Source organism: Mustelus asterias, chromosome 29 (genome assembly GCF_964213995.1).
Source record: "Mustelus asterias chromosome 29, sMusAst1.hap1.1, whole genome shotgun sequence".
NCBI lineage: Eukaryota > Metazoa > Chordata > Chondrichthyes > Carcharhiniformes > Triakidae > Mustelus > Mustelus asterias.
In genome coordinates this window covers 20,028,808-20,040,348 of record NC_135829.1, presented here as the reverse complement: position 1 = coordinate 20,040,348, position 11,541 = coordinate 20,028,808, and the positions used below count along the sequence as shown (strand labels likewise).

At 45.1% G+C, this 11,541-nt stretch overlaps 1 protein-coding gene across 2 annotated transcripts in view; it reads right to left on the bottom strand.

The window, feature by feature from the left end:
- Positions 1 to 259: 259 nt before the first annotated feature.
- The window catches only part of cpeb1b (cytoplasmic polyadenylation element binding protein 1b), an 81,807-nt gene continuing 70,525 nt past the window's right edge, over positions 260 to 11,541 (bottom strand). The window contains exons 10-12 of one of the 2 annotated variants that reach the window (XM_078200190.1): positions 6,006 to 6,100; positions 5,850 to 5,930; positions 260 to 1,910 (exon numbers count right to left, since the gene is read on the bottom strand). In XM_078200190.1, coding sequence (XP_078056316.1) covers positions 1,800 to 1,910; positions 5,850 to 5,930; positions 6,006 to 6,100 — 287 coding nt within the window. In that variant the 3' untranslated portion in view covers positions 260 to 1,799. The remainder of the gene's footprint in view (positions 1,911 to 5,849; positions 5,931 to 6,005; positions 6,101 to 11,541) is intronic. The other variant, XM_078200189.1, reaches the window with a different exon arrangement.

The following is an 11,541-nucleotide window of genomic DNA, read 5'->3' as shown; positions in this document are numbered from 1 at the left end:
ACCCACCCAGGCCCTATCCCCATAATCCCATACATTTACCCTAGCTAGTCCCCCTGACACTAAAGGGGCAATTTGGAATGGCCAATGCACCTAACCTGCACATCTTTCGGATAGTGTAGAATCATGTGCAGAGGCCAGTTTCTACTGGATAACCTGTTAGGAAGCTCTTTCCAGCATTTCTCTATGCAGCCCACAGCACCCAATATCCAAGAACTTCCCCAGTAGAGAAAGAATATTTTGAGCAGAAGGACTACTTGATCATTTAGAAACCACTCAATTTATTTAGTTTTATTGGTAATACACTAATAGCAATTTTAATCACAGGATATGAACAAAATAAAAATCACTCCACAACATATTATACTGTGAACATCATGGGTTTTATTCCATTTGGGTCTTTACTTACAGCAAGTTTGGATATCAATGGCCAGAATACTCCATTCATTGGTCACGACCACACTGAAGGATTGCTACAATTTAGTCACTGCAAGTTTAGCAATACATCAGCTGATGGATTTCTGGGATGTTTTGACCATTATGTACAATATAGGCTCTTGTGCCTCTAAGTGGAAGCAGTTGAGAAACTTTTGCACTATACTGGTACATATTAGACATGTTTAACGCTTATAGTTTCTGCTTCAACACGGCTTTATTTTTGTGCCCAACATTTAACAGCTTACTCCACAACTTCAGGTAACTGCAGTCACATCTGCGTACCACAACAGTGAGGTAGAGACCTTACTAATGCTCAACAGCAGCTGGGCGGGTGACAAGGCAACAGCTCAGCAAAAAAAAAGTTAAGGACACTGGTTCTTTGGCACACAGCTTCAGATCAAAAACCACAAGAGTGAAAATCTCAACTCCCCCAAGACCCAAGCAGTTGCTCAGATGGCCTCGAGCAATAGTTTCTCATCCTTTCCAACAGTAAATGAGCAACAGCCCAAAAGGGGCCTAAACCGGATTCTCTGCCTGCCCTGGCCACGAAACCCCTTCTGCTCAAGTACAAAAAAGAAAAACCACGTCATCAGTGAGAATGGTGATTTAAAAACCTCTACCTACCCATAGTGCAAATTAAAAAGTGCAAAGAACATCTTAAAACTATGTACAGCAGCTCGAATGTCGTTTATTCAGTCCAGTTTCTAATCCATAAATCCACACCAATGGTTGCAAACATCTTGATTTACAACAACGACCCAGGGTCCATAATAGCAGCCCCAGACACAAAAATGTTAAAAGCCGCCAGGAGAAGTCACTGTTGTGTTTGACTAAAACTTTTTTTTTTTAAACAGTGTAAAAAAAACTGGTCAAAAAAATGAAGCCTTAAAAAGGCAGCTGCATCTGTAAAAACTGAGCGTAAAATATTGAATTTGATTGCTAAATAAAGCACTCCTCTGCCTTGTAGTTTAAGTAAAAAACCGGCTGAATATTCACCAGTATCTGCGGTCCTGATGGGGAAAAAAAATTTAAAGGCACTGTATGGCAACGGCTAGTGGAAAGGTAATGAACTTGCAACATTGTCAAGGAATGTAAAAAAGCCTAAAAATCCAAATGTGAAGCCATTTGCTTCAACACCTTCAAGACCTGGCTATCACCTCGATGCAGAACGTTTGTCTGGGAACTGCTGTGGTGGGCCCCAATACCCCATGGAATGCACTGTGCATAGTGCGATTGTGAATATTAAACAGCAAATAGCAAGTGCAGGAGTGAACTTCAGTCCGTAAATCGCTGTTCCCAGTCTGAGCCTATTCCTGGCTTCACTCACTCGACTGAAATCGAAATCTCACATTTGCTCTGTGCTTTTAGCTGGAATCGCGGTTCTTTTGATTGCGCATCAATGGACGGTGGTGACGAAGAACCTCGAGGGAGTGCTGCCACTGCCAGCATGAACGACAGAAATATTTGAAGCAAACCTGTGGAAACCAAGACAAGACAAGCTTTAGTCACAGCTAATCAAGCGGAGTGAGCCAAGACTTGATTTTCAATTATTTCAGTATTAAATTCAAAAGCCATTTCAAATTCAACATGACCGAACTCAATAGTGATGAAATTTACACTCCTTGTTTAGCTAAAAACAACCTGGGGTTATTAGTCAGTCTTACAGAACAAACATGCCCTTACATCTATCCATTTAATCCCATTTTTTCAGCACTTGGTCCATGGCCTTGTATGCTTTGCTTCAAGTGTTCATCCAAATGCTTAAACGTTGAGGGTTCCTGCCCCTAACACCCCGTCAGGCAGAGCTCCAGATTCCCACCACTCGGAGATTTGAGGAAAAGCTCTCAGCCAATCTCCTGCTCCCAACTTTAAATCTACAGGGAAAAAAGGTTCCTTCCCAGCTCCCTGCCTAACCAGGCACATTCCAGCCCAACATCCTGATCAATCTCCTCTGCACCCTCTAGTGCAATCACATCCTTCTTATAGTGTGGCAACCAGAACTGCGCACAGTACTCTAGCTTTTATACAGCTCCATCATAACCGCCCTGCTCTTATATTCTATGCTTCAGTTAATAAAGGCAAGTATCCCATATGCATTACCACCTTATCTACCTGTCCTGCTACCTGGAGTGATTGACGGACATGCACCCCAAGGTCCCTCTGGTCCTCTGTACTTGCTATCATTCAGTATTCCCTTGCCAATCCTCCCAAAAATGCATCACCCCTCACTTTTCAGGATTAAATGCCATTTGTCACTGTTCTGCCAATCTGTCCAGCCCGTTTATATCCTCTTGTAATCCAAGGCTCTCTCCTCTCTATTTGCCACACCATCAATTTCTGTCATCTGCAAATTTCCACCCCTAGATCACTATTGTACACTGCAAAACAGCAAGGGATCCAGCAGCAATGCTGCAGTACACCACTAGACAGTTTCAGTCACAAAATCAACCATCACTGCCCTCGGCCAAATTTGGATTAAATCTGGCCCAAATTCCAGGGGCTCTAAAGCCTCACTGAAGTCCACGTAGAACAACCGCACATCACTTATCGATGCATTTAGTTACTTTGAAAAACACCTCACACTGAAAGCTATGCTGACTATGTATTGATAATCATGTTTCTTCTGAAGAGAATGTTTTAAACTTCAGCTCTGATTATGGTGTCAATTTGTCTGCTCCAGGCAGTCCACATGTTAAGAATGTAGAAGTATAAATTGATCGCAGTTCTTGGGAGCAAGTTTTAATCTGAGCTAATGCAGTTTTGCTTTTTTGGGGTTGTCCCCTGGGGTTTAATTAGGTTGATTGACAAGAGCGCGTTATGCTAATGGGAGGAGCTAGCTTTAGAGGGAAAAGAAGCAGGAAGTTTGTTTGGATTTGCAAGGAGCAGCAGCTCCGAGAGATTGAAGTCTGGAACCTGCTAGGAAATGGGTATCTCTCTCCAGGAGTGTTAAAGGCTCCAGGGCTGGCAAGCCGCACAAGCTGGTGTTTTTGCCAACTGATCCTGAAGATTAAAACTATGAAGGATATTGCTTAAATTGGAACAAATTGTCATGTTTAACTACTGTAATTGATAAAGTTGTGCTAATTTTAAAAAAACTGTTCAACTGTAAACAAAGTTTGTTTTGATAAAGGCTTCCTAGTGGGTTAATAGAATCACACCTGGAGTGAGACACATTATACTCATTACTGCCAAATCAAAATAGGGGTTAGGCTAACTTCGCATCATACCTTGGAGTTGGCCCCCTCTCCAAATGGAGATGAATACTGCCCCTCAATTTTTGCCAATAAATTTCCCAACAGTGATGTTAGACTCACTGGCCTGTCAATACCTTCACTTCTTGAATAACGGTACCACATTCTGTCCTCTGGCACCTCTATGGCAGAGAGGATTTGAAAATTAGAGTCTGGGTCTCTAATCTCCTCCCTTGCCTCCCATAGCAGCCTGGGATACATCTCATCTGGGTCTGGGGTTGGGGATTTATCCACTTCTAAACCCACTAACACCTCCTACCTCAAGGCTAATTTGTTCACAGTCCCTCTTCCCTGATTTCTATACCTCGTGGTCCAAACCTCACCTACATCTTGCAGCTCCATACAGTAGGGCCCAAAGTGGCAAACTCTCTACCTGGTTATCCTCACTACACTTATAAAACACCTTGGCATTTTCTTTTGATTTGCTCAGTGTTTGTTCACTGCCCCCTTGCTCTTTAAAAAATTCCCCCCCCCACCACCGTCTATATTCCTCTAGGGGTTCCACTATTTGAGCCTTGTGTATCTGCCAGAAGCCTCCCCTTTCCTCCTCCCATTCACTCCTGCATATCCTTTGAGTCTGGATTTGCTGGACTTGTTGGTCCCACCCTTTATGGGGGGACGCACACAAGCCCTGTACTCCTTGCTTTTGAATGACTCCCACTGTTCTGATGTGGATTTTCCTACAAGCAGTCCACTTTGGCCCTGCCTTACCCTATTTGAAATCAGCCTTGCCCCCAGTTCCGAACCTTAATTTCTAGTCCATCTTTATCCTTTTCCGTAAGGATCAAGAGTAACAAACAGCAAAATGCTCCCCCACTGATACCTCTACCAGCTGCCTGGCTTCATTCCCTGCACTGTAGGACTACCTACAGGCTGGCTCAGAAAGCTCTCCGGGATGCACTTGCAATTACTGAGAAAGGTGAAATCCTCCATCACCACATTTTACAGATTTCTCTACATACCTGCTCTTCAAATGTTTGGGGGCCCACATTACACTCAGCAACACGATTGCCTGTCTTTTTGTTCTACCCATTATGACCTCAAATCGAGGAGTCTGCCACCCTCACTACAGCAATTGACTCAATATTTTGGCACCACCTTCCCTAAAGATTCAACACCCTCAGCCTTACTTGTATTAAAATGTCATCCATATTTCCTTTGGATTCAGCTCCAACCTGGCCGGCACGGTAGCACAGTGGTTAGCACTGCTGCTTCACAGCTCCAGGGACCTGGGTTCAATTCCCGGCTTGGGTCACTGTGTGGAGTTTGCACATTCTCCTCATGTCTGCGTGGGTTTCCTCTGGGTGCTCTGGTTTCCTCCCACAGTCCAAAGATGTGCGGGTTAGGTTGATTGGCCATGCTAAAATTGCCCCTTAGTGTCCTGAGATGTGTAGGTTAGAGGGATTAGCGGGTAAAATGTGTAGGGATATGGGGGCAGGGCCTGGGTGGGATTGTGGTCGGTGCAGACTTGATGGGCCGAATGGCCTGTTTCTGCACTGTAGGGTTTCTGTGATTTCTGTCCGCCTTGTACAGGTCCCACCTGCCCCAGAAATGGATCCAGGAAACTAAAGCCTCCCCCTCTTGCAGCATCCCTTCAGCCACACATTCATCTGCTCAATCCTCCGATTCCTATACTCACCAACACATGGCACCAGGAGTAAAATCGAGAGAGAGATTACAACTCCTGCTTTTAAATTTATCTAGCTCCCCAAACTGTTGCTACAGGACCTCATCCCTCCTCTCCCTTTGTCATTGGTACCAATGTGAAGCACAACCCGAGGCTTTCCTGCCTGTACCCTGCTGCGTCGTTCCCCCCACCCCCCCAAATCTATCCTTCTGACTGGCAGTCACCCATTCCCTCAGACATCACTTCCTTTAACAGCAGGTGACTACATCCAGATGTGCCAGCTGTGAACACAGCTTCGGCTGATGCACTGCAATGCCAAACTGCACCTGGGCTAAGTTAACACCCTCACGCTGAAGCAAAGAGCTTTAAGCAGCATGCAGGGCAACAATTTAAACCCATTTCGAAAAACCAAACTCCACAGACAGATTACAAACCCAGAGCAAGTTCAACTACCATTGAGGTTGGGTAGTTAGATTAAAGACTGGAAATTAGCTGGGGGTGAATTAACCATCCTGTTCCCAAGCCCAAGAACTCACGGGATCTCTGCAGAAGAATGGTCCGGGCTGGGCACTGCATGCCTGACACATGGAATCCTCCAAGTAGGGATCAATCTGAACCTTTAACAAAAGAAAAGATTTCAGTAAGTCAAACATTTGCTTCCTTGTTCTACTGGTTCCGACTTGAAGATTTACCTTTTTAGTGAACTTTGGAGTCTTGATCTCTACAAAGGCTGCTCCCACTGCATTTAGGTAGCTGCGCTGGTTATTAAAAGTGACTCGACCGGAACCTAAATACAAAGCAAGCTAAAGATTCAATTAGCCACGACACCATCTACATTGTAGAAATACAAGACTCTCCAACACACATTCAAGCAAAACGTGCAGCGTCCCGAACATTTACAGATTGCTCAAAGGGCTGCCTACACAAAAATCAATCTCCAGTACATCTTTTCCGGATGCCATTACTTATAGCTCCATCCCATTATGGGCTTACATTATAGACTCCAGTCTTTGGTCTGGAGTTTCAAATACTGCAACAAATGTATTAGCTGCTAAAAGAGAAAGTCTTCAACTCAGTTCCGGAGGTTGAATTGTTCTTTTATCTTCTGGTACCAAATCAAAGTTTAGTTAATAACGAATTCTATATACACAGCTTTTTACAGCCAACACACCCAATCTGGAAGACTTTCAAAGAAGCACCAGGCAAAAACCAACATTTGAGATATTCTCCTTAATTTGACATTGTAAGCACTACATCAACTTAGGATTCCAAAAACTATTCTTCTGACCACCACATGGCTAATGTTTGAGGGAAAATATGCAGACGTGCCTAGACACTAGATGGCTCCATAATGCCACAAGGTGGACACATTCCCAGGACAGTAGGAATAAGATGGCTATTGCTTGCAGTGGCACAAACACAGCTGACAGGTGCCATCTGGCTCATAAAGGAACCATGTATACTGAACTGAGAGCTAAACTCTGGTTGCTAAACAGACAGTGCAACCCGTGAGCAACAGCAAGCCAGGCATTCCACCTCAATGCGATAGTGAAACAGGTGGCTCTAAATATTTGTGGGAGGAGTGACAGCGTTAGCGTGAAGGGAGTGGGCATGAAGGCAAGAGCCAAGGATTCATCTCAGTAACAGCAAAATCAAAGTCTTGCTGACATGGCTAAAGAACCTAGCTCCCAATTTAGTGCAAGAATCAGGCCATGTGCTGGCATCCTGCAGCATAGTCTTCAGGAATTGGTCTTTCTGCAATAGGTATGAAAAAAAAAAATGGGACGGACCTGCCTGAAGGAATGGGTTAGATCATTAGTTTAACTCCTATTCAGGCTGGAGTTGCAAAAAGGTAGTCCACTCCTCTTCAAGTCTATACAGAACCAATGAGCCTTGGAGACAAGGTCAGTAAAAAGGACCAATATCTAGAAATCACTTCACTAGAATCTCATCTGAAATGAGAGAGTCAGCAACTCGAGGCTGACGTATACCTTCCCCCTCCAAAGCTACTTCTAACTGCAACCCCTGTATGTACCTCCAGCAAGATTCATGTCAGCCATGGAGGGTTCAGGATCCATGTTCAGTTGGTGCAGCAGTTCATTGTAGTCTATGTTCTTTCATTATTACACCTTTTGAATTACATTCAGGAAAACAGACGCAAAGCAGCATTAGACACCATCGTCTCCATCACAATCCTTAGGCTCAGACAGATCAGGATTTCTTCCCAGGAGAGAGAGAGAGAGAGAGAGAGAGAAGGGGGGGGGGGGGGTGTTGCAAATTCCCATAACCAAGGTGTGGGTGAGCAATACACTCTAAGCAGCCAAGTCAAACTTTCCCGAGTGCTGCTGCCATCAAAATTCACTGGACTTGGTTAGACCTACCAACAGCATGCAAAGATACCAGAACCTTCTCCAGGTTTATACACAACTTCACTCAAACTGCAACTCTTTTCAATGAATTTATCGATGTTACATCCTCAACTGACCATAAAGATCAAAAACAACTTGATTTGTGCCAAAGTCATGTAATACAACCACACATTGAATCAAAACCATGAAGGCTGAAGCTTCTTCAACCGTGTTTACTTCCCTACTCAATCCAACAGAAAATAAAACTAGAATGACTCAACTCAACCTCCGGCTGGAGGTCTGTGACCAGTGGTGTTCTACGTTGTCTACCTGATACGCTGCAAGAAAGGATGTCCCGAGGCATGGTACATTGGGGAAACTATGCAGACGCTGCGACAACGGATGAATGAACACCGCTCGACAATCACCAGGCAAGACTGTTCTCTTCCTGTTGGGGAGCACTTCAGCGGTCACGGGCATTCGGCCTCTGATATTCGGGTAAGCGTTCTCCAAGGCGGCCTTCGCGACACACGACAGCGCAGAGTCGCTGAGCAGAAACTGATAGCCAAGTTCCGCACACACAAGGACGGCCTCAACCGGGATATTGGGTTCATGTCACACTATTTGTAACTCCCACAGTTGCGTGGACCTGCAGAGTTTCACTGGCTGTCTTGTCTGGAGACAATACACATCTTTTTAGCCTGTCTTGATGCTCTCTCCACTCCCATTGTTTTGTTTCTTAAAGACTGGATTAGTTGTAAGTATTCGCATTCCAACCATTATTCATGTAAATTGAGTCTGTGTCTTTATAAGCTCTGTTTGTGAACAGAATTCCCACTCACCTGAAGAAGGGGCTTAGAGCTTCGAAAGCTTGTGTGGCTTTTGCTACCAAATAAACCTGTTGGACTTTAACCTGGTGTTGTTAAACTTCTTACTGTGTTTACCCCAGTCCAACGCCGGCATCTCCACATCATGACCAGTGGTGTTCCGCAGGGGTCTGTACTGGGACCTCTGCTATTTGTGATATATATAAATAAAAAAGGATTTGGAAGAAGGTGTAACTGGTGTTATCAGCAAGTTTGCGGGTGACACGAAGTTGGCTGGACTTGCAGATAGCGATGAACATTGTCAGACAATACAGCAGGATATAGATAGGCTGGAAAATTGGGCGGAGAAATGGCAGATGGAATTTAATCCAGATAAATGCGAAGTGATGCATTTTGGAAGAACTAATGTAGGGGGGAGTTATACAATAAATGGCAGAGCCATCAAGAGTATAGAAACACAGAGGGACCTAGGTGTGCAAGTCCACCAATCCTTGAAGGTGGCAGCACAGGTGGAGGTGAAGGCAGCATACAGTAAGCTTGCCTTTATAGGATGGGGTATAGAGTATAAAAGCTGGAGTTTGATGATGCAGCTGTATAGAACGCTGGTTAGGCCACATTTGGAGTACTGCATCCAGTTCTGGTCACCGCACTGCCAGAAGGATGTGGAGGCTTTAGAGAGGGTGCAGAGAAGGTTTACCAGGATGTTGCCTGGTATGGAGGGTCTTAGCTATGAGGAGAGATTGGGTAAACTGGGCTTGTTCTCCCTGGAAAGATGGAGAATGAGGGGAGACCTAGAGGTGTACAAAATTATGAAGGGTATAGATAGGGTGAACAGTGGAAGCTTTTTCCCAGGTCGGAGGTGCCGATCACGAGGGGTCATGGGCTCAAGGAGAGAGGGGTGAGGTATAACTCAGATATCAGAGGGACGTTTTTTTTAAGCAGTGGTGGGGGCCTGGAATGCGCTGCCAAGTAGGGTGGTGGAGGCAGACACACTGACATCGTTTAAGAGTTACCTGGATAATCACATGAGCATTCTGGGAATGGAGGGATACAAACGATTGGTCTAGTTGGACCAATGAGCGGCACAGGCTTGGAGGGCCGAAGGGCCTGTTTCCTGTGCTGTACTGTTTTGTTTTCAGGCAATTTTTTATTTGTTTGTGAGACATGGGCGTCACTGGCTGGCCCAGCATTTATTGCCCATCCCTAGTTGCCCCTTGGAGGGCAGTTGAGTGTCAACCACATTGCTGTGGCTCTGGAATCACATGTAGGCCAGACCAGGTAAGGACGGCAGATTTCCTTCCCTAAAGTGAACCAGATGGACTTTTCCCAACAATGGTTTCATGATCAGTCGATTCTTAATTCCAGACTTTATTACTGAATTTAAATTTCACCATCTGCCATGGTGGGATTCGAACCCGGGTCCCCAGAACATTAGCCGAGTTTCTGGATTAATAGTCTAGTGTTAATACCACTAGGCCACCGCCTCCCCAAATGAGAAAGTTGATTATGCAGAGCAGACAGCTCAGACCCTTTCACTGCCAGAACTATTAGAATGCGGTGACATACCCATTACTGAAAATCCAGGACCTGTTCACGGTTCTGAAGAGGTGCAATATTCAAAGCTCAACTGATCAAAAGCATTTTTATAATGCAGCTAAATATACAACTGTCAGCACACTGAAGTCTGAATCAACACACGGGAATCACCAGCCTTGTTCCAGCAGGCCATGGGCATTACACTGCAGAGCCACCCAGCTGTAATCTGCTTCCAAGACTACATGCTCATCACTGGCATAAACCTCCCAACCCCAAGAACCCAGGCGGGATCCTGCATAGGCTGGAAAAATCCAACAGTTCATTTCCAAATACCTCAGCGCAGTGCCCGGGACATGCAATTGTCAAAACTGACCATTCAACTTCACCCTGAAAGGAGGAGAGAGTGTGGTAAGCACCACAGTCCAAAATGTTTAGCTTTGCAACTTGTGAATTACTGCAGAAAGTTCATTTCCAGTTTGGCAGCAGCACTGAATAATCTGATGTAAAATGGGACTGATCAGCACACCCATCAGGAAAGCTTCAAGGAAAGCTCCAAGCCCGCGCCGCTCCCTGGTCCAAACTAGACCATTCTTTTGTATCCCTCCATTCCCACTCCGTTCATATGGCTGTCTAGATAAGTCTTAAACGTTCCCAGTGTGTCCGCCTCCACCACCTTGCCTGGCAGCGCATTCCAGGCCCCCACCACCCTCTGTGTAAAATATGTCTGTCTGATATCTGTGTTAAACCTCCCCCCCCCCCCCCCTCACCTTGAACCTATGACCCCTCGTGAACGTCACCACCGACCTGGGGAACAAGCTAGAGTTCACTTCTGCTAATGTCCTGGAACATGTCAATGAAAAGCCTCGTTCATGATGCAGGAACTATTTCCCACATTTCCTGATGAAAGGCCCATTACACGCACCTCATACATTGTCCAACACAGAACTAAACTACACCCAAATTGAGAAGGCCACCAGTATTTGTAGGAGTGTAAATTCAGATTACAGACCCACTTTGACCTGGTTGCTTAGCCTGAAGTCACAAACCCTGACATGGGATCGATCATTTCACCGTTGAATATCACAGAAATGCAGACGGACTTCCATTACACCATAGCTGCAAAACGCAAAGTGAAGTCAAGGCTTTCAATGTAAATCAGGAGAGACTGTTACTTGTTAAAATGAATCAAATTCAACTGAAGGGTGCTGTGTTCTCCAAAGTTTACACAGGTGTGCACCCCAACAAAACAAAACTGAACTTAGGCCTTACTACTTGCATAGATTTGAACAAGATAGGCTGGTCATTCTGGGGAATCAGTTATATTCCTCCAAAATCCTGAACACAAGTTACAAGGATGTCACCAGAGTCACGTGGGAATCGTCAAAGTGAAAGGCTTGTCTACATGTTCCGTGGCCACACTTGCCGATAAAGCTATCAGCAAGGCAGTCGCTGACCCATGAAATGAAGTCCTCTCCTGCACTGCATCCGTGCACTTTACCCGACTGCCCATAATTGAA